This window comes from Maniola hyperantus, chromosome 18 (assembly GCF_902806685.2).
Source record: "Maniola hyperantus chromosome 18, iAphHyp1.2, whole genome shotgun sequence".
NCBI classification, from domain to species: Eukaryota; Metazoa; Arthropoda; class Insecta; order Lepidoptera; family Nymphalidae; genus Maniola; species Maniola hyperantus.
Genome location: NC_048553.1, coordinates 8,861,266 through 8,884,829, shown reverse-complemented (window position 1 = coordinate 8,884,829; position 23,564 = coordinate 8,861,266). Strand labels below are relative to the sequence as shown.

The following is a 23,564-nucleotide window of genomic DNA, read 5'->3' as shown; positions in this document are numbered from 1 at the left end:
ACTCTTTGGTAGTTCGTTCATCGCGTAGACTGATTAAAAAAGCTAGACTAAAGTACTCTATAACCGCGTGTGAGATAGCGAGAGCACGACGTAACGATGAATAACACGACAATTACCATTGTTTAGTAGTCAATATTTGTATAAACCGCTCAACGTTATTTGTATTAAACGTTTTTTATGTGAAAACAAGTAAATAAGTAATGAGAAATACAATGAACACGAATTCTCAAAGTCTGTTTTGCAACTAAAGTTGTATTCCTTGAAAAAAATCGGTTACACGATAAGGGACAAAAAATAGGTTACGTTGTGCTATCGCTATCTCAGACGCGGTTACACAGTACTTTAGTCTACCTTTTTGACTTAGTCTACGGTGGGGACACTTCACGGCAATGTTAGTTCCGATTTTCGCCACGCGCCAAGATAGCCTTGTCGCACTGTATCTGGTGATATCATTGGTCTTTGCATAGTGTTCTGTGATCTGTGACGGGTGACCACCAGTGACCACGCCACGGAGTACTTGCATGTAAATATTGGGTAAATATAGGAAAATTCAAACCAATTCAAACTTAGTAATTCAACTTCAGACTATTAAACTTGTATTGTAAGTTTTTCTATAAATGTCCAGAACTGTGCTGGTAGTAATAAAAATATTTTTACACTTACAAGACGTGACGAAGCGATTTGATAACAGATTTGTATCTGCGTGTGAGATTATTATCAAACAAATGACTGCTGCTACAGCATCAGCAACAACTGTTACTGTTGACGAAGATCTAGAAGACTGTGGACCACAGCTGATCAATAAATTAGAGGTAGCTCTATCTAAAAGTTCACTACTTCATTTTTGGTTTTCTAGCTGACCTGCTACGTCTTCCCTCAGGGTGAATTTCTGAAAATCCTTTCTTGGTGGAGTCTGTTATAGTCTAGAGAAAACCCACATGCACAATTCTTTTGGCTGGATAGCTGTACAGCAGGCAGTACATTTTCTTTCACCAAAGTCTTCATGTAGTTAATAATTAATTAAACATTTAGCATTCATTAAGTCCTTAGGTATACCCAATGTACCAGACCTGTCATTCTGAACAAATTGTTGTGGTCTACAATTCGCTTCAGCTTATAGTCCGTAAAAAATGACTCCTCACGCGCCTTTTTAACTCTATCGGTCAACTGTCAGTCAAAAGTACGGTTCAACTTTCAATAAAGGACTAAAATCATACTTTTGACATGAAATTTGACACAAAAAGTTAAAATGGCGCGTGAGGAGTTAAATTTTACGCGGTATACCTACAACTTGATGTCCTGTGTTAATTTTAACTGAGTACGGAGTACCTATCATTTAAACTCTATCAGCCTCACTCAAAGTCGCTTAATCGTTACAAGGCATTAATTAGTATGGATAAGGAATGCCTTAAGCGATTAAGCGACTGAGTGTGGCTGTATTTTTGTTCAAAATAGCCATTCCACAAATCTAATTGTGCTTACACTAAAATATTTTCTGCCAAATTGCCCAATTTTCAGCAAAATCAACCTCAAAATTTAACGTTCATATTACATGAGAGTAGAAAAGATCGCACCATACAAATGTGACCCAAGTAGTTTATACTCTTTGGATGTATAATATGTAACATATCTACTTCTTTTTTCATCTTATTGGTTGGTAATATCTCTTACTATCTTATTGGTTGGTAATTTGTATCCATACTATCTATATATAAATTGGAAAAGCTGATTGACTGACTGACCGATCTATCGGCGCACAGCTCAAACTACTGGGGATCGGACTGAAAGTTGGCATACAGATAGCTATTATGACAAAATCCACCAAGAAAAGATTTTCGAAAATTAAACCCCTAAGGGGGTGAATTGGGGGGTTTGAATTTTGTGTAGTCCAAGCGGACAAAGTCGCAGGCATAAGCTACTAATATTATAAATGTGAAAGTGTCTCTGTCTCTCAGTCTGCTAGCCTTTCATGGCTCTTCTGATTAACCAATTTTCAGAACAAAAATATCGTACATTCCAGGATATTACATAGCCTACTTTTGTTCTGTGTTGATATTTGTCAAAACAAGATCATACAATTTTTATAAATAATACATTGCATCTAGCTTCAATTTTTGAAAATTTTGTTACAAAATAAAAATACACCTGTTTTTCAGGGAAATGGAATCACATCTGGCGACATTAAAAAGTTGGAAGAAGCTGGGTATCATACAGTCGAATCAGTGGCATACACCCCTAAGAAATGGTTGATCACAATAAAAGGCATATCTGAAGCTAAGGCGGATAAAATATTGGCAGAAGCATCCAAATTAGTGCCTATGGGATTTACTACTGCCACAGAGTTTCATCAAAAAAGGTAAGCAAAAATAAATTAAATGTAAAGAAACCGGCCAACTGCGAGTCAGGCTCGCGCACTGAGGGTTCCGTAGTACAGTCGTATTTTTTCGACATTTTGTACGATAAATCAAAAACTATGATTCATAAAAATAACTAAAAATCTGTCTTAGAATCCACAGGTGAATTTTTTTTATTTGAAAATTTTGATTTAATATCATGCAAAATGTTTAAAAAAATACTGGAGTCCAAAGCCCTAGGTGCGCGAGTCTGACTCGCACTTGGCCGGTTTTTTATATTTTGTATAGATTAATCAAAATAATTTTGATTTCAGAGCAGAGATCATTCAGCTAACAACAGGTTCAAAGGAGTTAGACAGGTTGCTCGGAGGTGGCATTGAGACAGGTTCAATCACAGAAATATTTGGCGAGTTTAGGACTGGGAAAACACAACTATGCCACACACTTGCTGTTACTTGTCAGGTGCCTATTTAAAAATTCAAGTTGTTTTATTTTATTTAGCCTCAGATGTAAAATTTCTCATCTCTAAAATGTTGATGGTTTTTGTTTTTGTTTATAATTTAAATGCTAGAATAAATTAGCCTTGTGTTGGATGAAGGTAATAATATTATGTAAAGCCTGACCAGAAAAATAAAATACCTCGCCATATTGAGGAAAACCTGTGGAACTAATTTATACAAGACCATATACTTCATGACCATATACCATATACTAGTGGCGCCCCCAGAGCAAGTTCTTTATTTATTTCTGGTCAGGCTTTACTACAAATTTTTACTTGACAAAATTTTTGCTAAGGTTGTAATCTTACTTTGCCCAGCACGTTATTCCTCATATTATATTGTGTAGTTTCAATTATTTTGGTGAGAGAGGTACTTTATGCAAATAATAATAAAATTTCTTATTTTTCCAGCTACCAATAGAGCAGTCAGGAGGTGAAGGCAAATGCATGTATATAGACACAGAAGGAACCTTCCGTCCAGAGCGGTTGTTGGCCGTTGCGCAGCGATACGGCATGGAGGGAGCCGCAGTGCTGGACAATGTGGCGTATGCCAGAGCTTACAACACTGACCATCAGACGCAACTACTGGTGCAAGCTTGCGCCATGATGACAGAGTCCAGGTAGGCTTTACATAAATTTGTAGATTTCAGAAATATGGCTTGGATGGAGCCACAGTGCTGGACAATGTGGTGTACGCCAGAGCTTACAACACTGACCAGTCACAGGCTTATAGCTGCTGGTGCAGGCCTGTGCCATGATGACCTAGTCCATGTGGGTTTTAGACACATTTGTAGAATGAAGTGATAAGGCTTGGAACGAACCACAGTGCTGGACAATGAAGTGTATGGCCGAGTTCACAACAGTGACCATTGTTGCAGCTGCTAGCGCAGGCCTGTGCTATGGTGACGACAGTTTAGGTGAGCTTTACACACACTAGTAGATTGCATTTACATGGGAATAAAGAAAGAAATCAATATATTTATTGTGACAAAAAATTATTTGTACTATCCTTAAGTAGGTATAAAATCATGGAGGTACATGTAGGTAAACTGCAATGAGCGCAATCGCCAGAGCTGACCTTCTCTTTTATCACACTGACCATCGTCAGAAAAGAGATTGTTAGGTTCTAGTGTAAGTACCCAGACAATCATTATATTCCATCTTGTAATATTTAAAACTAGCTTATGCTCGCGACTTCGTCCGCGTGGACTATACAAATTGCAAACCCCTGTTTCACCCACTAGGAGTTGAATTTTCAAAAATCCTTTCTTAGCGGATGCTTACGTCATAATAGCTATCTGCATGCCAAATTTCAGCCCGATCCGTCCAGTAGTTTGAGCTGTGCGTTGATAGATCAGCCAGTCAGTCAGTCACCTTTTGCTTTTATATATTTAGATTCTATTTTTTGTTTGTTTATGTTTCTTTGCAGATATTCGTTGATAATAGTAGACAGTGCGACCGCGCTGTACCGCACTGACTACTCCGGCCGCGGCGAACTCAACGCCAGACAACTGCACCTCGCCCGGTTCATGCGGATGTTGCTGCGACTGGCTGATGAGGTATGACGTCTGTTCTACATGCACCTTTAACACTTAAATTAGCCTATCGCAACAGGATTGGCTCGAACAGTGTGGCTAATTCCATTGTACACAATCTCTAAACTAAACTAAAATGGCACGTCTAAATCTATTGCTATCCCTTTCATAATGTTGCTTGCGGAAAAGGACAGCACTACATTTAGACCTGTTAATTTAGTTTAGTTTAGAAATTGTGTACCAGAGAATTGGCCCCAGTGTCATGCGAAAAACATTTCGGAGTTACTATCAAATTGAAGAGCCATTCTTGAGCATAGTGTTTAAATTTGAGAGAAGAAGAAGAAACCTCGTTTCGGCGGCCAATGATAAAACATAATATGTCAATCGATAGATTAAGTGATTTCAATCAAAAACTGTTCAGTGATGGAATGTTGCAAGTGAACTTTCTGAGATATCTGAGTTCAAAATCGTAGAAAAATAAAGTATTAAAAATTATCATTTTCTTAATTTTTATAAAAAATATACCAAATACACTACAAAATAAATAAAATAATATAAATAAGCCTTTATTCAGACGTTTCATTTTTACAGTAATAATTGTTAGTCGCTAATAATAGGTACAAGATTACAAAATATTAAACTACACGATTTTACATAACTATTATTTCTAAAGTAACTTATTTCTAACACTTATAATATATTATATTTCTTATTTATTAAGTCTTGTACTGCCTCGATAGCCTACAGTTCGTCTGTTTGCCACTTTTTGGCAAAGGCCTCCTCCAATTGCCTCCATATATTTCTGTCGCCAGCAGTTCTAGACCATGTGGCGCCTGCTGTTTCTCGGATATCATCAACCCATCTTTGTGCTGGTCTACCCCTTTTTCTTTTTAAATGTCCTGTGTACCAGTGCATTACTGTTTTGCTCCATTTATCTTGTCCTCTAATTGTGTGCCCAGCCCACTTCCATTTAAGGTTCCTAATTGTTATTGAAACATCCTTTGTTTTTGTGTAGTTCTTTATTGTTGTTGTTCTTATTCTATCTGACAGTTTTTTTCCCATCATGCTTCTGTTCATGGCGTTCTGACATGATTCAAGTTTTTTCTTTTGGGCTTTAGTCAGGGACCAGGTTTGACAGCCATACGTAAGCACTGGTAAGATGCAGGTATTAAAAAGTTTTCTTTTAATGGTCATCTTTACTTCCTTATTTTTCAATATTTCTTTGAAACTCCAGAATTGCTTCCATGCGTTTCCTATACGTCTTTCTATTTCTTTGGTTGCTAGGTCTTTTATTGATATGATTTGGCCCAGATATATATATTCTTCAACATATTCAATTGTGTTATTCTTGATATTTATAGGCACTTTCGTCCCATTTGTCATAGCCTTGGTTTTTTGTGCGTTCATAATCAATCCTACTTTCCGACTTTCTACATCCAGTTCATTTAGCATCCTCTCTAGATTATCCTTGGTTGGAGAAAAGATTATGATGTCATCTGCGAATCTCAGATGTGACAGATTTTCGCCATTTATTGTTATGCCGCTTTGTTCCCAGTTCAGTTGGCGAAAAATCTCTTCTAGGACCGCAGTAAATAGTTTAGGCGACACAGGATCGCCCTGGCGGACGCCTCTTCCTAACTTTATTTCTTTTCCTTCTTTCTCTAGTTTTATCTTTGCTTTGCTGTTTCTATAGATGTTTTTTAGTAATCTTATGTACTTATTTTCCACCCCCTGGTTGTGAAGAGCTCGCCAGATCGCTTCATGTTCGAGTGAGTCGAATGCCTTACTGTAGTCAACAAAGCAGCAGTAGAAGGTAGTGTTGTATTCCTTACTCTTTTCAAAAATTTGTTTGACTACATGGATGTGATCTAAGGTTGAGTAACCACTTCTAAATCCTGCCTGCTCTCTCGGTTGATTCTCATCCAGTACCTTCGTTATACGGCTAAGAATGACTTTAGCGAAGACTTTGTAGATATTAGACATTAGACTGATAGGTCTATAGTTGTTTATGTCACCTTTGCTTCCCTTCTTATGCAATAGAACTATTGTTGATGTTGTCCACTGGTCTGGGACTGACTCACTCTTTACGACGTCATTGAATATATATTGGAGTATGGGTGCTAAAGTATTTTTGTTTTTTATAAGAAACTCGTTTGTGATGCAATCTGAACCAGGAGCGGTGTCCTTTTTTTGTGATGCTATTGCCTTTTCCACTTCGCTGAGCATTATTTCCGGTATTATGTCCTCTCCTGTCAGATCTGTTGAGAGTAAGGTGCATTGGCTCGAGTACAAGTTTTTGAAGAAATTTGTGGCTAATGCGTTTATGTCTGGACGTCGGGTTACATTTTTGCCGCTTGTAGCTTGCATTTTAGGTATCCAATCTCGTTTTTCAATCAATTGTTTGACCGCTTTCTTGGCACCTCCTGTTTTCTGTATACATTCTTCTAGCTTTTCTAATCTGTATTCTTCTCTGTCTTTTCGTATGCTTATATTTATAAATCATAAATAAATCATAAATCCTTTATTTTGCTAGAATACATGTCACAATGGTAGTTAGTTTTTAAGGTAAGTAAGAATCAATGTAATCGGCCATTTCTGGCATGCAAAATTTTTTCTATTATAACACAATTAATAAAATTCTAATAATTATTAGCATAGTTAAATTCATTAAATTTTAATTATTTTTACAATCTAAGTCAAGTTTAATTCTATATATTATATATTATAATAGTCAACTTAACCTACTGTGCCAACATTTCATTGATTGAATAAAAACATTTATCTATAAGCCACTTAAAAAGATCCTTCTTAAATCGTTGGAGGGGTAATACCCGTAATCCTGGAGGTAGTTTATTAAATATTTTTATACACATGACATAACTACATTTTCCGTAAGATGCACTGTAAAACCTATGTTCAATCACCAGTCTATCACCGTTTCTTGTATTCCTTGGATAAATATCTTTTGCTTTTGTAAATAGATCATCATGTTGTTTCACAAAGATACAGATTTCATATATATACATACACGGAAGTGGGAGAATACGTAATTTTTTAAATAATGGTTGACATGAATCTAAGTAAAAAGCTCCTGTCATAGCTCTCAAGCATCTCTTTTGAGCTATGAAAGCTCTGTAAGCCTCACTAGAGTTTCCCCACAGTATGAGTCCATATCGAAGAACTGATGCGACATAGCCGTGATAAGCTGCCAATACCGTACTTGGCAATGCTGTTTTGCGTAATCTATATAACACATAAACATATTTATGAATTTTTTTGCATACTATGTCGACGTGCTCTTTCCACTTTAGATTTTTATCTAATAGTACTCCTAAAAATTTAACCTGCTGAGCTTCTTCTATTTGGGTATCTGTATAGTTTATCTTAAGGTTGTAGTTATTAGAACGGTTACCTACGCTAAATTGTATAAAGGAGGTTTTTTTAATATTAACTTGAAGGTTATTATCCTGCAACCAATTTACCACAGTATTAATTTCATTGTTAATGTCATTTTCATAATTACCAATATTATTTTTATTGCTACATGTCATGATTATAGATATGTCGTCAGCGAATAAATAACAGTCATTTTTAGTTACACTAGGTAGGTCATTAATATAAATTAAGAATAATAACGGTCCGAGGACGCTTCCTTGCGGCACTCCGTATTTATTTATTTTAAAGTTTGATTTTTGGGGAATTATGGTAGCCTTCTCGTCGATAGAATTTATCTCTACACGTTGCTTACGATCTTTTAAATAAGACTCCATCCATTTAAGAGCCGGTCCTCTGATGCCATTTTGTTCTAGTTTGTCCAACAAAATGCTGTGTGATACAAAATCAAAGGCCTTGCTCATATCAAAGAATATTACGCATGTTGGTTTTTTAGAATCTATATTTTTTGCTATTTTGTTTACCAGTTTGAATGCAGCTAGTGTGGTCGACTTATTTTTTTGAAAGCCATATTGTTGCTTATTTATTATATCATTTTTTGTAAAAAATTTAGTTAGACGGCCATACATTGCTTTCTCAAAGATTTTTGAAAAAATAGATACAAGTGTGATTGGGCGGTAGTTAGTCAGGTTTTTTTTGTCGTCTTTTTTATGTAGTGGCTTGACCACAGATAACTTTAGGGCATCTGGAAATTCACCATTTTCAAACGACATATTGACTAAGTATGTTATAACTGGTACTAATTCATCTTTGCATGTTTTAATAATTCGTGTGAGTATTTCATCATAGCCTACTGCTTTAGTATTCCGCAAGAATTGTATTATTTTTAATATTTCGTTTTCAGTTACTGGATTGAGAAAGAAACTACTTCCAGTTTTATTTTGATTTATATTTGATTTTATTTTTTGTTTAATCAAGCATTTATCACTGTCACTAGTCAAGTTTATCCAATAGTCATTAAAACTATTTGCTATATCTTTAGTGTTAGTGATTTCATTATTATTTACTATAACTGATTCTATGCAGGTATTACTAATGTCATTTTTCGTTTCATTTTTTATAATTTTCCACGTGGCATAACACATATTTTTACTGTTTGCTATATAATGGGTATTAGTCAATTTTCTTGCTGTGGCAATACAATATTTTAATGTTCTTGCATATTTCAAATAGTTAGTCTTATTGCCATAGTCTTTTTTTTTATATATTGTATATCTTAATACTCTTTTTGTTTTACAGCTTATTCGAATACCTTTAGTTATCCATTTCGGTTTTCCACTTAATTGCATATTTTTTATTTTTATTCTCGGAAAACAAAGCCTATATAGTAGAGTTACTAAGGAATGAAATTTATTGAATGCTTTATTAAAAAATTTCTCTTCATAGATTTCATTGAAGGACAAGCTTCTTAGGTAATTTTTGAATATATCAATATTATGGTTACTATAATCACGTTTGTACATGAACATTGATATTTTATTTTTAATGTTGTCACTTGCGAAACTTAGAAGTTGCGCTGTGTTATGATCAGAAATATCATAGTTATGTAATGAACCGACAGCACCGTTAATATTACTCATTATATGATCAATGCATGTGTTATTTCTTGTTGGTAGATTAATATGTAATTTAAAGTTAAAATTTTGTACAATTTGCTGTAACTGTTCAGTGATTTTATTACAATGTAATGTATTTATATTGAAATCACCTGCTATGATAATTTTTTTATTCTTTTTACAGTATTTCTGAAGCACAGTCCTTAACTTTTCAAAAAATATACTAACATCAGAATCAGGCGTCCTGTAGACACAGATGATAAAGAGATTTTTGTCCACTATTTCTATCCCACAACATTCAAATGCTTTAGGTACACTTATAGTCTGCAGGTACTCTAAATTTTTTGATCCTATCCCTTGTGATGTTAAAATACAAACACCACCCCTTTTTTTTTTATTCTGCAGTAATTTGATGCTAATAAATAACCATTTAGTTTTATATTACTTTCATGTCCTTTTGGAATGAACGTTTCCGTGAAGCATAATATGTCGATTTTATCTGGATCTTGCATATCTTCTACCATGATTTCTATCAGATCTTTTTTTGCTAGAAAGCCAGCAACATTTTGGTGAAGGACTTTACAAGTGCATGTCGAATTTTTTATTTTAGGGGCGAAAAAACCGGTTTTTTTCATTTTTACTGTCATCAGCTTTTATTGGCTTAAAATAGAAAGGAATTGTTCCTTTCTTTGGCGCGTCTTTAGTTGAAGTTAAAGTTGGACTATTTTTGATTTTTGTAGTAGTGTCATGAGTCACTTTTTTAAAATAATATGGTATCGTTCCTTTTACTGTAGAGCGATTTGTGGATCTTCGTTTTTTGAAATTTAAAAATTTGTTATTATAGTCTATTTGGTCAATTATAAGATTTATTTTATGGCAAAAAATATTATAATACAGCGTGTTATTTCGATAAATGTTTTCATCCAGATTAAGAAACGTACAATTAGGAAATCTGTTACATATTAATCGCAACATGTCATTAAGTTTCTGTTCATTCAAATGCCTATTGATGGTTACACTAGTTACAATAATGTGGACTTGTGGTAGAGAATGTATCTTTGTATATAAGTCAGATGAGATCTTAATTGGATCACAGTCATTTTCACCTACAGTTAGGATTAATTTGTCATTACTGGAAAAATCATACAAATCACAGGATTTAAGGATATCCCCTGTCGATGCATCAGGCTTAATGAACGCTTCAATTGTGTATTTTTCATAGGGATTGTTACTTCTCGACTGAATGAGCGCTGTTGATAAATTTTTACATTGTTGACTTCCTATTATACAAATTTTCCTTCCTGTTTTTTTTTGGGTATTAGTAGAGCCTGATTGACTTTTTAGAGCCAGTTTTTTATTTGTTTCTGTTTTTGGTGATATTGCTGGTGTAGTTTCCAAATTAATTGGTATTTGTTCTGTTGGTTTATGGGATATTAGCGTTGAGGTTTCATCCACAGATATTCGTATGGGTGTGCATAAATATTCTTTTTCAGTGTCGGAGGTTGGCGTGTTTTGTATAGAGGTTTTCATTGACGGTGTTCGTTTAGATTTCTTTTTCTTTGTTCGTATCGGAGTGGAGTTGATTGAAGAGGTTCCGTCATTTAGTAAGGTTTTAAGTAATTTTGTTTGTTTTTCATTTTCTTCAATTAACTTTCTTAGTTTTGAGTTTTCTATATTAAGTTTTTCAATTTCTTCATGAGCACTTTCCAATTGCCCAGATAGGGTTGCCAAGTCCTGTCTAAGATCTAAAACTTCCGAGCTTTCTACTGTTGCAAGATCTGGTAGACTACATGTGCTGACATCTTTTAATGAAGAATTGTGTAGGTCTTCCATTGAGCTACAAAATGTTATATTTTCTAATGATTGGTTATGTAATGTAAGATTGTTTTTGCTGGATAAACTGTTGGTAATAGTTTTGTCTAATGAGATGTTTTGTGATAGCTGTTCAGTATTAGGTGGATTTTTTATTTCCTGTGTTGAACTTTTCCTACATTTATGACATTTCCATTTGAGTCTCTTATCGGTTGACATTGAATTATACCTTTTTAAAGTAATGCTTGCACACTTCAAGTCAAACGTGTTATTGCAAACTGCACATTCCAAGTATTCTTTCACTTTTATAGTGTGTGTGCATGTTGAGCAGACAGTTCTTCGTTTTGATCTGGTAGCCATTCTAGTATAGTCTTATTAAACAAGGAAAAAATGATAAAAGTGTTTTTACAAGATGTGGTCGGGGTTTGAACCCGGCACTTTACACAGTATTTACACTCTGTGCACCGCTACACCAGTGGAGCTGTTTGAGAAGTGACGAAAATTGTGTTGGTCTTCTGAGCTACAGGAATGACGAGTGTTTTGTGTTGGTTTTTTTTTTAAATATACATATATTTTCAATATTATAATGATGGTACTTTTTTTTTTTTTTTTTTTTTTTATTTTTTCCAAAATTTTGTATTAAATTTCTTTATTTTATTATCTCAATAAATGATTAGTCACGCCAGCTAGTTTTATATTTAGGCGCCATCTCTTGGCATCAATGGTTATAAGTGTATTAAGTCAATATATATCACTTAGGTTGCACTTAGTGCGTGTCATGCTAATGGTCGTATTGCGTTCTACGCGTAGTTTTGCGGCATTTAGGTAGATGGCGTAATTTTCTTCTTTTTAGATTGACCGTTATACCAACACAAGAAATTCTGTATTACTTCACTTTTAATTTCTTAATTACGCCATTTTAATCACACATTTGGATATGTTTTATATTCATTCAGGTTCAGATAACAATTTAAGCACTATCATTTGTAGAAAATTGTATTTATGTTGAGTTTGAAGATTGATTTCTGTGTACAGTTATTATTTGATTTTATACTTTATTTACACGATATTATGTCAAGATAACACTATTCCTAGGAATTTACACTTTCTTCTAGCGAATTATAACATTTTTTCTGTTCAAACACCAATGTTTTGATTTTTACTAGCACTTTATATACGGATCACTTGTTTACATGACGACGCTAGCGCCACCTCCTTATAAGTTTGCTAGTCTCAGTTATGAGCCTTCTGATGTATTTTGTCTTGTTTGGTGTACTAATTAGTTTGGTTCTGTCTTCTAAGAGATTTCTTGTTTTGTCTGATACCCATGGCAAGCTCTTTTTTCCATCCACAGATGTTTTTTTGTTTGTTTTTGTATTCAAAAGTTCTAGCAATTTATTATATTTATCCTGGGTGCTAAGTTTTTTTGTGATTCCAATAAAGTTTTCCGCTTTATCCTTTAGTTCTTTTGTGTCTAACAGTGTGTGTTTATTCTTCGTCTTAACTTTGAACGGTCTGTGCTTGTATGTATCCTGTACAAGCTTGGCTCTGAGTGCTCTGTGGTTACTGTTGAAATTTAGATTGTTTATTACTCTGCAATCCTTGAAAGCTGTACTTCTATTGGAAAGAACATAATCTATCTCGTTCTTGTAACTTCCATCTGGAGATACCCATGTCCATCTGTTTCCGATGCGATTTTTGTACTGGCTGTTTAGTATTCTAAGATTGTGTTCATATGCCAGCAGAATCAATTTTTCACCGTTTCTTGTCCTCCTGCCTGAGCTGTAAGGGCCTATCACTATCTCTTCTCCATTTCTTCTGCTACCAATTTGGGCATTAAAATCTCCCATAACTATCAAGTTTTTATGTGTGTGGTTTTTGATGACTTCCGTGAGAGTGGAATAAAAGAAGTCGATTTCTGTGCTAGTAGATTGCTCAGTTGGAGAATAAATTTGGACGATAGACCACATTTCTTCTGATGGCGGCAACTTTATGTTTAATATCGCAATGCGTTCTGATATACCTATGAATTCGTTTATGTAATCTTTTAGTTCTTTCCGTATTAAAAAGCCTATACCATATTTGCCAGGTGTATCTCCTTTGTAATATAGGATGAAGTCTCCGTGGTCTTCTATGCTTTCTCCTAAGCGTCTTACTTCGCTTAATCCTATGATGGACCAATTTATATTTTTTAATGCCATCATAAGTTCTGACAGTTTCTCGTTTGTTCTTAATGAAAGTGTATTGTATGTGACTATATGAATGATATCCTTGTGGCGATGTTTTCTGGGTGGCTGTTTTATTTTTACATTTGGAGGGTAGTAGTCGTCTTCCCCCACGGTGACTAGCCGGCTTGGGGTGCTTTTGTTCTGTGTTGGTTCAAATATTATGGAGTTATTAATTATATTGTTCCGGCTATCGAGGGCAGTTAATTGTTTTTTGGAATCTCTGATAACGAAGATGATCTTCCGCGTACTACATAGTCATTAATATTAAGCTTTTTTACTTCTTTTGCACCAGTTGTGAACGATGTTTTTGCGAAGTTCGGGTTTAATCTCTTTTGCGTCTAAAATAAAATAAACAAAAAACTAAATACTACGCAATTCCTGCCTCGATAATGGATAGGGTCCGGGTGGTGTAGGTCGTAATTTAACTTTTATACTTACATGTGATTCAAGCGCAGGTAAATTACACTGATACATTTTTGATCCACTAAATAGGTAAAAAACAAAATTAAGTAATTATTAACGCTTTATTTTTCTACGGTTTTAAACTCAAACATCTCAAAAAGTATATCACTTACGATATTTTATCACTGGATGTTTTTTGATTGTAATTACTTACTCCGTTGATTGACACATGTTTGATCGCTCGCCGCTGAAATTTAAAAAACCCTAAAAACGTACCCCGTTTTTAGGGTTCCGTACCTCAAAAGGAAAAACGGAACCCTTATAGGATCACTTTGTTGTCTGTCTGTCTGTCAAGAAACCTACAGGGTACTTCCCGTTGACCTAGAATGAAATGCCCATGAAATTTGGCAGGTAGGTAGATCTTATAGCTGAAATTTGGGGAAAAATCTGAAAACCGTGAATTTAGGGTTCGATCACAACAAAAAAAAAATTGTGTTCATGAACTACTAATTAGTATTTTCAACTTTCGAAGTGAGTGACTATATCAAATGGGGTATCATATGAAAGGTCTTCCCCTGTACATTCTAAAAAAGATTTTTATTTATTTTTATGCATCATAGTTTTTGAATTATCGTGCAATATGTCGAAAAAATACGACTGTAGTACGGAACCCTCATTGCGCGAGCCTGACTCGCACTTGACCGGTTTTTTTTAAAATGGCGGACTTGCCAGATTCCATACAAAAATATTTGACCTCCTTTTGTTTAGACATCAGAATCGACGCGATTGCCTTATACTTATTATTTTCCCAGTTTGGCGTGGCAGTGATAATAACGAACCAAGTGGTCGCGCAAGTGGACGCGGTAGGCGTGTTCAACGCGGACACCAAAAAGCCCATTGGTGGGCACATCATCGCCCACGCCTCCACCACCCGACTCTACCTGCGAAAGGTAATAATAACAGATATTTGTTTCGATTACAGGTTTGCGCTTTACTGCAATCTCTTTTTAGGGTTCCGTAATTCAAAAGAAAAAAAGGAACCCTTATAGGATCACTTTGTTTCCGTCTGTCTGTCCGACTGTTGTCTGTCAAGAAAACCTATAGGGTACTTCCTGTTGACATTATGAAATTTGTGGTTACATTACAAAAAAAAATTAAATGTTTTCACAAAAATATTAATTTACTAAATCATATTAACTTGCATTATTCTACTATGTAAGTCCCGCAAATTGCTATTGCGCTGGAACCATGTCTCATTAACATCGAAATGACGTCATTTTGACGTCAGCCGAAATGAAAATATACCATCAGCTCGAAACTTCAGTCCAGTGCTGATGTCACTAAAATGGCGGCCACGCACATAAGCCATTTGCGGGACTTATAGTATTAGCTGGGATTAGGTACCTATACGTATATCTTGTACGATAGTACGGAACCCTTCGGCGCAAGTCCTATAAGGGTTCCTTTTTTCCTTTGAGGTATGGAACCCTACAAACGCTAATCAATTTTCATATAATTTAAAGGGGCGGGGAGACAACCGCGTGTGCAAGATATACGACAGTCCGTGCTTGCCGGAGACCGAGGCGATGTTCGCGATCAGCACTGAGGGCATCACGGACGCTAAGGAGTAATTTTATACTTAGTGATGATAAATAATTAATACTGTAAAGCCGATCGCATACCGCAAGAAAATACTTCAGAATTTTGACCTGTATGTAATTTTTTATATAACTGAATGGGCTTGCGCTTGACTCGCGATCACACCAAGCAAGCGATGATGCAGCCTAAGGTGGAGCGCGCCAGCTCCGAAGGTGCATATATCTCTTCTTTTTAACCGACTTCCAATTTTTTTATATTTTTTTAATGTATGTACATCGATTTTTTCGAGGTTTCGTACTACAAAATCTTTGAAATTGCATATTATATTGCAGAAAAATTCCGTTCTTTTTTTCTTATTTTTTATTTTGAGGTATGGACTAAGAGCCAGCGCGTGCCAGACCAGATACGCCGAGAAACTTTCAGCTTTTATAAAATAACAAAGGTCTGGCACGCGCTGGCTCTCTCTAGTAAGAAAACCCCTTTATAGTGGAGGTGTAACGCTCTTTTTTGTTGATAACTAAAAGTCAATATTATTTGCTTTAGCATACGGTGGAGAAAACAATACAAGGGGAAAGCCACTATAATAGACTGCTGTTTTTCCCGTTTATTCAATACCAAATGTATGCTAATGTAAATAAAGCTGATTTTTAGTTTCCAAAAGGCATCGCGCCTGAACTATGCAAGTGTGGTCACATGCATAGTTAGGCATTTTAAGTGTAGGTAAGTACTGAATTGCTGATACTGTTGCGGCTCAGAAGACCCGTACGAGAACGTAGTATGCGATTACCTTTATTAATCTGTTTTTGTAAATTTCAATAAAAAATAAAATTAATTCGGATTTCGATTTATTTATTAATAATGCACCCGAAATGCAAGCCACACAAAAGTACCCGCCAGGAAGTATTGTACATCGACCTTTAATAAACATGGCGCTTTTATAGTTGTCTCTGTCGTTGATACCGACAAAACGTCACATAGACAACGTTCTACGAAGCCGAACTCTCTTTCTAAAGTTCGATGTACAATATTTCCAGCAAAGAAGAAACAAATTGTAACACTGAATGCTACAAAATAGATAGGTAAGCTGAGATCTGCTGTTCGGTGGTTTCGTCCACGTTGGTAACCAATGTTTTGTTACTAGCTACGAAGATAGATAATATGGCTGCCTAAATGGATTAAGAGCCCGTGAGGACCAAACTTTCGCTATTTTATAAAAGCTGAAAGTTTCTCTGCGCATTGTCTCCAACACGGAGGAATTTTAAGGGAGTCTGGCAGAGGGGTTGCCGCGATACTGGGGCCGATTCTCTTGTACACAATCTCTAACCTAAACTAAATTAACAGGTCTAATTCTAGTGCTATCCTTTTCCGCGAGCAAAATTATGAAAGGGATAGCAATAGATTTAAACGTGCCATTTTAGTTTAGTTTAGAGATTGTGTACAACGGAATCAGCCACAATGTCTGGCTATGCATTGCATGACACACTATTCCTAAGAAAAAAAAATAGATATTATACTTTGACGAAATATTTTATACGTCTTTGTTATCTGCCAAAGCCACTATGATCCAAACTTCATAGTTGTGTGTTGGGGACAATACGCAGAGAAACTTTCAACTTTATAAAATAACGAAGATCTGGCCCTCACAAGCTCTTTCGCTAAAAGGAATTAAGGGGATATAAAAACAACTTTTGAGGCAAAATAATTTATTCAAACTCCAACCAAACTAAGCACATTTAACACTAAATAGTAAATCTTAATATAATGTATAATAAATAAACCTCACACTAATTCATATTATCACCAATTATTAAGTTCATAATTGTTAATGATAGATTACTTATGTTCATATCATAACATTTGTTTATATCATACTTATCAGCTATGATTTAAATGTAAATTTAAACAATAACATTCAAACCTCAGTGGAAAATATTAAAGAATTATTCTTTTGTATACACAAGGTTTCTCTTGCAGCACGTACGTACGTATTTGTATAACGGCCACTTGGAAGAATCACGGATACGAACCGAATACGAATGTGTGCAGTAAAAACCGGCCAAGTGCGAATCAGGCTCGCGCAATGAGGGTTCCGTACTACAGTCGTATTTTTTCGACATTTTGCACGATAATTCAAAAACTATGATGCATAAAAATAAATAAAAATCTGTTATAGAATGTACAGGTGAAGACCTTTCATATGATACCCCACTTGATATAGTCGCTCACTTCGAAAGTTGAAAATACTAATTATTAGTTCATCTAAATTCACGGTTTTCAGATTTTTCCCCAAATGTCAGCTATAAGACCTACCTACCTGCCAAATTTCATGATTCTAGGTCAACGGGAAGTACCCTGTAGGTTTCTTGACGGACAGACAGACAACAAAGTGATCCTAAAAGGGTTCCGTTTTTCCTTTATCAGGTACGGAACCCTAAAAACGACCTTATTGTATCCATTCTAATTTTTGTAGTACTTAACCCGTTTCAGCTTAAAATAAATTGTAATGTGAGCCATAATAGCCTTGCAATGCAGAGTAATTAATAAATGAATCACAACGTACTTTTTATTACATTACATTACAGTAGGTATGTGTGATAAAATTCATATTCTGAATAACATCTATGGGGGTGTTCATGTATCCAATTAATTAATTAAAGTAATTTGTAACAATTTTTACAATTTTTTACAAGGAGGGACTCATCTGCAGTGGGCGAGACAGAGGGGTGCGGTTTGTGGGGGGAGGACAACCCCCCTTCCCGTTCGAGACGTGCGTGCTCGCGGGCAACCAGCGCACGAAGTTCATCCTGCAACAATTTGATATAATAACTAGCTTATGCTCACGACTTCGTCTGCGTGGACTACACGGATCTTCTAGCTGCAACCCTTTCCTGTCAGGCCTCAGAGCCTCAACAACACATAATAATATGCTCAAGCTCAACTTACCCCCAACCAAATTTATCAGCTAACACCAGACAGCCGTCATCGCAGTCCCCAAGTCAGGCTACATCTCTCACAGCACTTCTAACTGAAACCCCCTAACGTCAGGCCTCAAAGTCTCAACAAAACGTAACATACACCCCACTTACCTCCCAACCAAGTTTATCAGCTAACACCAGACAGCCGTCATCGCAGTCTCCAAGCCAGGCCACATCTCTCACAGCATCATCTTCTAACTGCAAGCCCCCTCCTGTAAGGCCCCAGAGCCTCAACAATGGGGACCGCATGCCAGCTTTCTCACGATTGATTAGTAATCTTGGACACCATTCTGGGACCCTACAAAAGATTTTTTTAGAGGCAAATGAAATACTTAGTATGAGTTTTTAGTTTTCATTCAATATTTTATTTTATCACAAGCTATGGCAACCTCTAAGAGGATTGTAGCTTAAGTTTTTATCTTACAAATCTAACACCATACCAGACCATCAATAAGAGTAATTTATTACCTATTTTGAATAAATCATTTGACTTTGACTTTGATCTATTACTAGTAGACCCAGTTAGAGACAAAATCAAGCAGCATACCTAACTATATTTTTAATTTGAATCAACTGGTTTAAATTTGTAACCTGTTGGCTATCTTAAATAAATTATTTAAAAAAAATCTTAGGCTGCGATCGCACTTTGATTGACTTTATTTAGAGTATGAGATAGCTCTGATATACGGCTCTAAGTCTGAGTAAAGTCAGAGTACTCTCTATAGATCCCAGCCTTAGTAGATTTGTATGTCCAACATATTATCATCCCAAATAAAACTTACACCATTAATGGAAAAGACGACCGTCAGCAATGGAGAATATGACACAAGAACCAAGAAAAGTTTTTAAAAAAAATTAATTAATCTACGAAAATATTAACTAAAACTCACATATCAATCAGTGATGCAAAGGGTTGCACCTCAAGTGATGACCCCATGATAATCAACATGTCACACTTCTGGAAGTCTTCTTGTAAGCACCGCTGGAACCTCTCTGGCAGGCTTTCACCAAAGAACACTATGTCTGGCTTCACGATTCCTGGGCACTCGGTACATATGGGGATCTGGTCAGAAAATATCTTATCTGAAATAGAAATCACGGTCATTTTTACATACTGAATCATTTAACATCATTATCGTCATCATGATCAACCCATTACCGGCTCACTACAGAGCACGGGTCTTCTCTCCGAGTGAGAAGGGTTTAAGCCACAGTCTACCACGCTGGCTATGTGCGGATTGGTAGACTCTACACACCTTTGAGAACATTATGGAGAACTCTCATGCATGCATGTTTCCTCACGATGTTTTCCTTCACCGTTGAAGCAAGTGATATTTAATTACTTAAGACGCACATACCTCTGAAAAGTTAGAGGTGCGTGCCCGGATCTATACCTATGCAAAAAAACCGTCAATCCGTTGCGACGTGATTGAAGGACAAACAAACACACTTTCGCATTTATAATAAGGTACTGATATGACAATAAGAATAATTTTCATCAACCTTTAATAAACTCTAAGGAATATTGTTTCCGGCAATCCAAGCAATGTGAAGTGTAGAAGGTGCCATGGGCCTCCACTATTTTGTCCTCGGGTATACAAGCACCTCTTTCCAGTGTATCAATGTTTTGTGTATAGTGACGTAACAGGATACCTGCAAATTATACTGAACTTTAATGAGGAACTTTCCAGGGTGTGTTCCTTAAAAGCCTCATTGATGCCCTTTTGCCCTAGGAATTTCAACAAAATCGGTTAAATGGTATAAGCCTTATAGATGCCCTTTTGTCCTAGGAATTTCAACAAAATCGGTTAAATGGTAAAAGCGTTATAGATGCCCTTTTGCCCTAGGAATATCAACAAAATCGGTTAAATGGTAAAAGCCTTATAGATGCCCTTTTGTCCTAGGAATTTAAACAAAATCGATTAAATGGTAAAAGCCTTATAGATGCCCTTTTGCCCTAGGAATTTCAACAAAATCGGTTAAATGGTAAAAGCCTTATAGATGCCCTTTTGTCCTAGGAATTCCAACAAGATCGGTTAAATGGATGGGCCGTGAAAAGCTAGCAGACACACAATTTCTCATCAAAGCACAATGTGACAAGTTGGCCGGCATATCCGATAAAAACCACTTGCCCATGAAATGAAAGCTTTTATCACACACTTCAATTTTTATTGTGGGCAGAACACTGTATACCACCGGGGAAAAGAGATATCACTTCTGCAAGTACCATAAAAACATGCAGTTTTTACTAGTATTCGTTGTAATTATAAACATAAGCAGTACAGCTATAAACCACTTATATCACTGTACTTAAATCACTCCAGTACGTATGCTATTCTCAAAAAAGTCTTCACTCATGTCATAAACCTTTTTTGTTTGTACCCATTAAGTACCTGACAAGAACAATGTTGCAACTTGCATTGTATGCAATCGAGTTTGGTCTTTCCGCTCTCCACATTTCAAAGGTATCACTCTAAGGTTATTTACTCAAGTGATAAGCTGACCAAAATGTAGCGCAGCATGAACTTCTCCATAGTCAAAAAAATATACAAAACTTTTTATGTTCTCGACTGTACATACCCGGAGGTGACTGACTGATCTATCAACGCACAGCTCAAACTACTGGACGGATTGGGCTGAAATTTGGCATGCAGACAGCTATTATGACGTAGGCATCCGCTAAGAAAGGATTTTTGAAAATTCAACCCCTAATGGCGTGAAATAGGGGTTTGAAGTTTGTGTAGTACACGCGGACGAAGTCGCGAGCATAAGCTAGTTAGTATATAGATAACATTCTAAATGATATTTTACCTTTTTCATGTAAAAGCCTTATAAAATAATGTGATACAGTGGGCTTAAATTTGCCTGGAAACAATTCTTTTGCTAATGTGAAGAATGGTTTTGGATTTTGTCTGAAGAAGTTGATTTCAAATATAGCTTGAGGCTCTGGCAAGTTGTACTTTTGCAGATTGTGGTACAGTCCCGTTTCCGGGCTTCGGAAGTCAGGTATTCCAGCAGCTGTAAAATAAAATATATTTTTATTCTCCATCAGAACCTGAACGTAATATCAATAAAGGAGGAAGTTCGGGGGCTAGCGAAACGCTACAAAGAATGGCTTCTGATGCATCCGAATCCACTAGCCACCAGGCTCTTAATTGAGGACTACCCGAGATGCCTAAAGAGAAAATGTATTCTCGACCTCGCTTCTTGATAGGCAACAAAGAGTTGAGTCCTAGCTCCTAAAGAGGAGCAGCCGCTACAAAACAATATCCTACACCTAATTTGTAGTCCTCGCCTCGTCTAAGTCCTCGGACTGATCCCAAATCACAAAATTAAAAAAAAAAAAAAAACTACTGCAAGTCATATCAGTGTGCATGTGTGTGCAGAGTATTACACAAACTTATTATATTAGATTACTAGAGGATGCCCGCGACTTCGTCCGTGGAATTAGGTGTTTTAAAAATCCCGTCTGAACTTTTTGATTTTTCGGGATAAAAAGTAGCCTATGTCCTTCCTCGGGATGTAAGCTATCTCTGTACCAAATTTCATCAAAATCGGTTAAACTTTTGGGCCGTGAAAAGCTAGCAGACAGACAGACAGACACACGTTCGCATTTATAATATTAGTATGGAAGTATGGATATAGTTACTAACATAATATTGTGGGCCCTTGTTGTCTGACAAAAAAAGACATTTTTTTTAAATGAAAATATTAGAATAATTTATTACTTATTTATATTATTTATTTATTACTTATATTAGTACTAGATGATGCCAGCGACTTCGGCTGCATGGATTGAGGTTTTTAAAATCCTGTGGGAACTCCTTAATAACTGGGATAAAAAGTAGCCTATGTCCTTCCCCGGGATGTAAGCTAACTGTACCAAATTTTAGTGTTTTAAGCTATCCTCTCTGTAGGAGGCAATATAGTTTCAAATAAAAAATAAATAAAAAAATTGAAGCTGCTTAACTTGGAAACTAGGACCCAACCTATTTATTCATCCCAGATTCTTTGGTTTCTACGCTAAATAATACCTGAATGCTAAATCTAGTCACTAGTCTGATTGCACAAATATAACAAGTAACTACAGTACCCCATTGAAAATATTGTACCTCAACCTTTAGAAAGAGATAGAGGTTTTGTAGAGCGATATCTCTGTCGTTGACACAGACAGAACGTTACATGGGTAGGAGTTAAAGAGAAAATGCTCTACTATACCTCTTTCTAATAATAATCAATGTACAAAATTTCCTGCCAGCTACTGTAACTATGGGGAAGGCCTCCGAACACAACAAATCTTTATTATATATACATTAAGTGGGTACCTTGTGATATGGACTTTGGGCTATTTAGCCCTTTTTCAATTTTTAACAAAGACATTGGAAAAACAGAAACAGGTTTATTACTCTACAATTTGTATGTAGTTTCTAGGTCTTTGCGAGGTTGCAAAGATGTCTTAGAATGTGGTCTAATTATGTAGTTTTAGTTCAGAATTTGATTAATAACTTACACGTAGATATACCAGCTCCAGATAATGTTATGACATTTTGGCATCGTACATTCTTCATCCATTTAACAACACCATCTAAGTTGACTTCATCCAAAACTTTATCGACTTGTGCTGGCGGTTCAGAAGGCTCGTTAAAACCGAGTTTCTGCGCTAAGTATCTTCTGATCGAGTCTACATCCAAGTCTCGAATCCTGGAACCCATTGTTTCTAGTGGAATTGGCGGGACGACTCGATCCTGAGGTTCATCACCTAAATCAAAAATAAAATAAATAATAATGTCTCAAAATTAATTCCTGCGTATTACGGAACTTACCGCCACTTTTTCCGGGAGGTGAATTAGCCGACATTATTCCTGATTTATTCAATTTTCGACTGCAAACAAACTTCGTCCAATAATTATTATTTAGCCACGGCCCGTTTGACAATGACAGATAAATGACGCGCATTCTCGGAAATAGCTAAACGATATCTACTGCGACTTGAAGCCGTAGATAAGACTAATTTTATTATTGTTCTCGTTTCATTATATAACTATGTACTAGTTACGTTGCTTGTAGTTTATTCCCTGAGTATATTATGATGCTATTATATACAATAAATATTGGCAAACATAAATTGCTTTCAATAGTAATACCAATACA

The 23,564-nt window shown here is 35.9% G+C and overlaps 3 protein-coding genes across 4 annotated transcripts; 1 reads left to right on the top strand and 2 right to left on the bottom strand.

Annotated features, from left to right (window-relative positions):
• Window positions 1–499: 499 nt before the first annotated feature.
• Window positions 500–16,276, top strand: spn-A (RAD51 recombinase homolog spn-A). Of its 2 annotated transcripts, XM_069504558.1 has the most exons (8): window positions 500–601; window positions 692–812; window positions 2,157–2,356; window positions 2,669–2,816; window positions 3,265–3,473; window positions 4,283–4,412; window positions 14,652–14,789; window positions 15,363–16,276. In XM_069504558.1, the coding sequence occupies exons 2-8, from the start codon at window positions 726–728 to the stop codon at window positions 15,468–15,470; spliced, it is 1,020 nt and encodes a 339-aa protein (XP_069360659.1). In that variant the 5' UTR covers window positions 500–601; window positions 692–725; the 3' UTR covers window positions 15,471–16,276. The 2 variants fall into 2 exon arrangements, with proteins under 2 accessions (XP_069360659.1, XP_034834018.2); XM_034978127.2 differs by having other exon boundaries at window positions 530–812.
• On the bottom strand, window positions 12,412–14,070 carry LOC138403582 (craniofacial development protein 2-like). Its single transcript, XM_069504753.1, has 2 exons — window positions 14,054–14,070; window positions 12,412–13,684 (listed from the first exon to the last, which is right to left on the bottom strand). The coding sequence occupies exons 1-2, from the start codon at window positions 14,068–14,070 to the stop codon at window positions 12,412–12,414; spliced, it is 1,290 nt and encodes a 429-aa protein (XP_069360854.1).
• An 854-nt stretch (window positions 16,277–17,130) lies between the features above and the next one.
• Window positions 17,131–23,411, bottom strand: LOC117990846 (NAD-dependent protein deacetylase sirtuin-2-like). The gene is made up of 7 exons (XM_034978339.2): window positions 23,237–23,411; window positions 22,924–23,172; window positions 21,225–21,431; window positions 19,917–20,066; window positions 19,304–19,496; window positions 18,525–18,711; window positions 17,131–18,242 (listed from the first exon to the last, which is right to left on the bottom strand). Exons 1-7 carry the CDS (start codon window positions 23,367–23,369, stop codon window positions 18,090–18,092), a joined length of 1,272 nt encoding a protein of 423 aa, XP_034834230.2. The 5' UTR covers window positions 23,370–23,411; the 3' UTR covers window positions 17,131–18,089.
• Window positions 23,412–23,564: the final 153 nt, after the last annotated feature.

Bases quoted from the DNA above. Each gene is read 5' to 3' on its own strand.
- spn-A (XM_034978127.2), top strand. From the start codon at position 618: ATGTCCAGAACTGTGCTGGTAGTAATAAAAATATTTTTACACTTACAA. The intron at 2,357-2,668 runs GTAAGCAAAAAT...TTTTGATTTCAG, and splicing joins ACAGAGTTTCATCAAAAAAG to AGCAGAGATCATTCAGCTAA. The intron at 14,790-15,362 runs GTAATAATAACA...TATAATTTAAAG, and splicing joins CCCGACTCTACCTGCGAAAG to GGGCGGGGAGACAACCGCGT.
- LOC117990846 (XM_034978339.2), bottom strand. From the start codon at position 23,369: ATGCGCGTCATTTATCTGTCATTGTCAAACGGGCCGTGGCTAAATAAT. The intron at 23,173-23,236 runs GTAAGTTCCGTA...TTTTTGATTTAG, and splicing joins ACCTCCCGGAAAAAGTGGCG to GTGATGAACCTCAGGATCGA. The intron at 20,067-21,224 runs GTAAAATATCAT...TATAATTTGCAG, and splicing joins AAGGCTTTTACATGAAAAAG to GTATCCTGTTACGTCACTAT.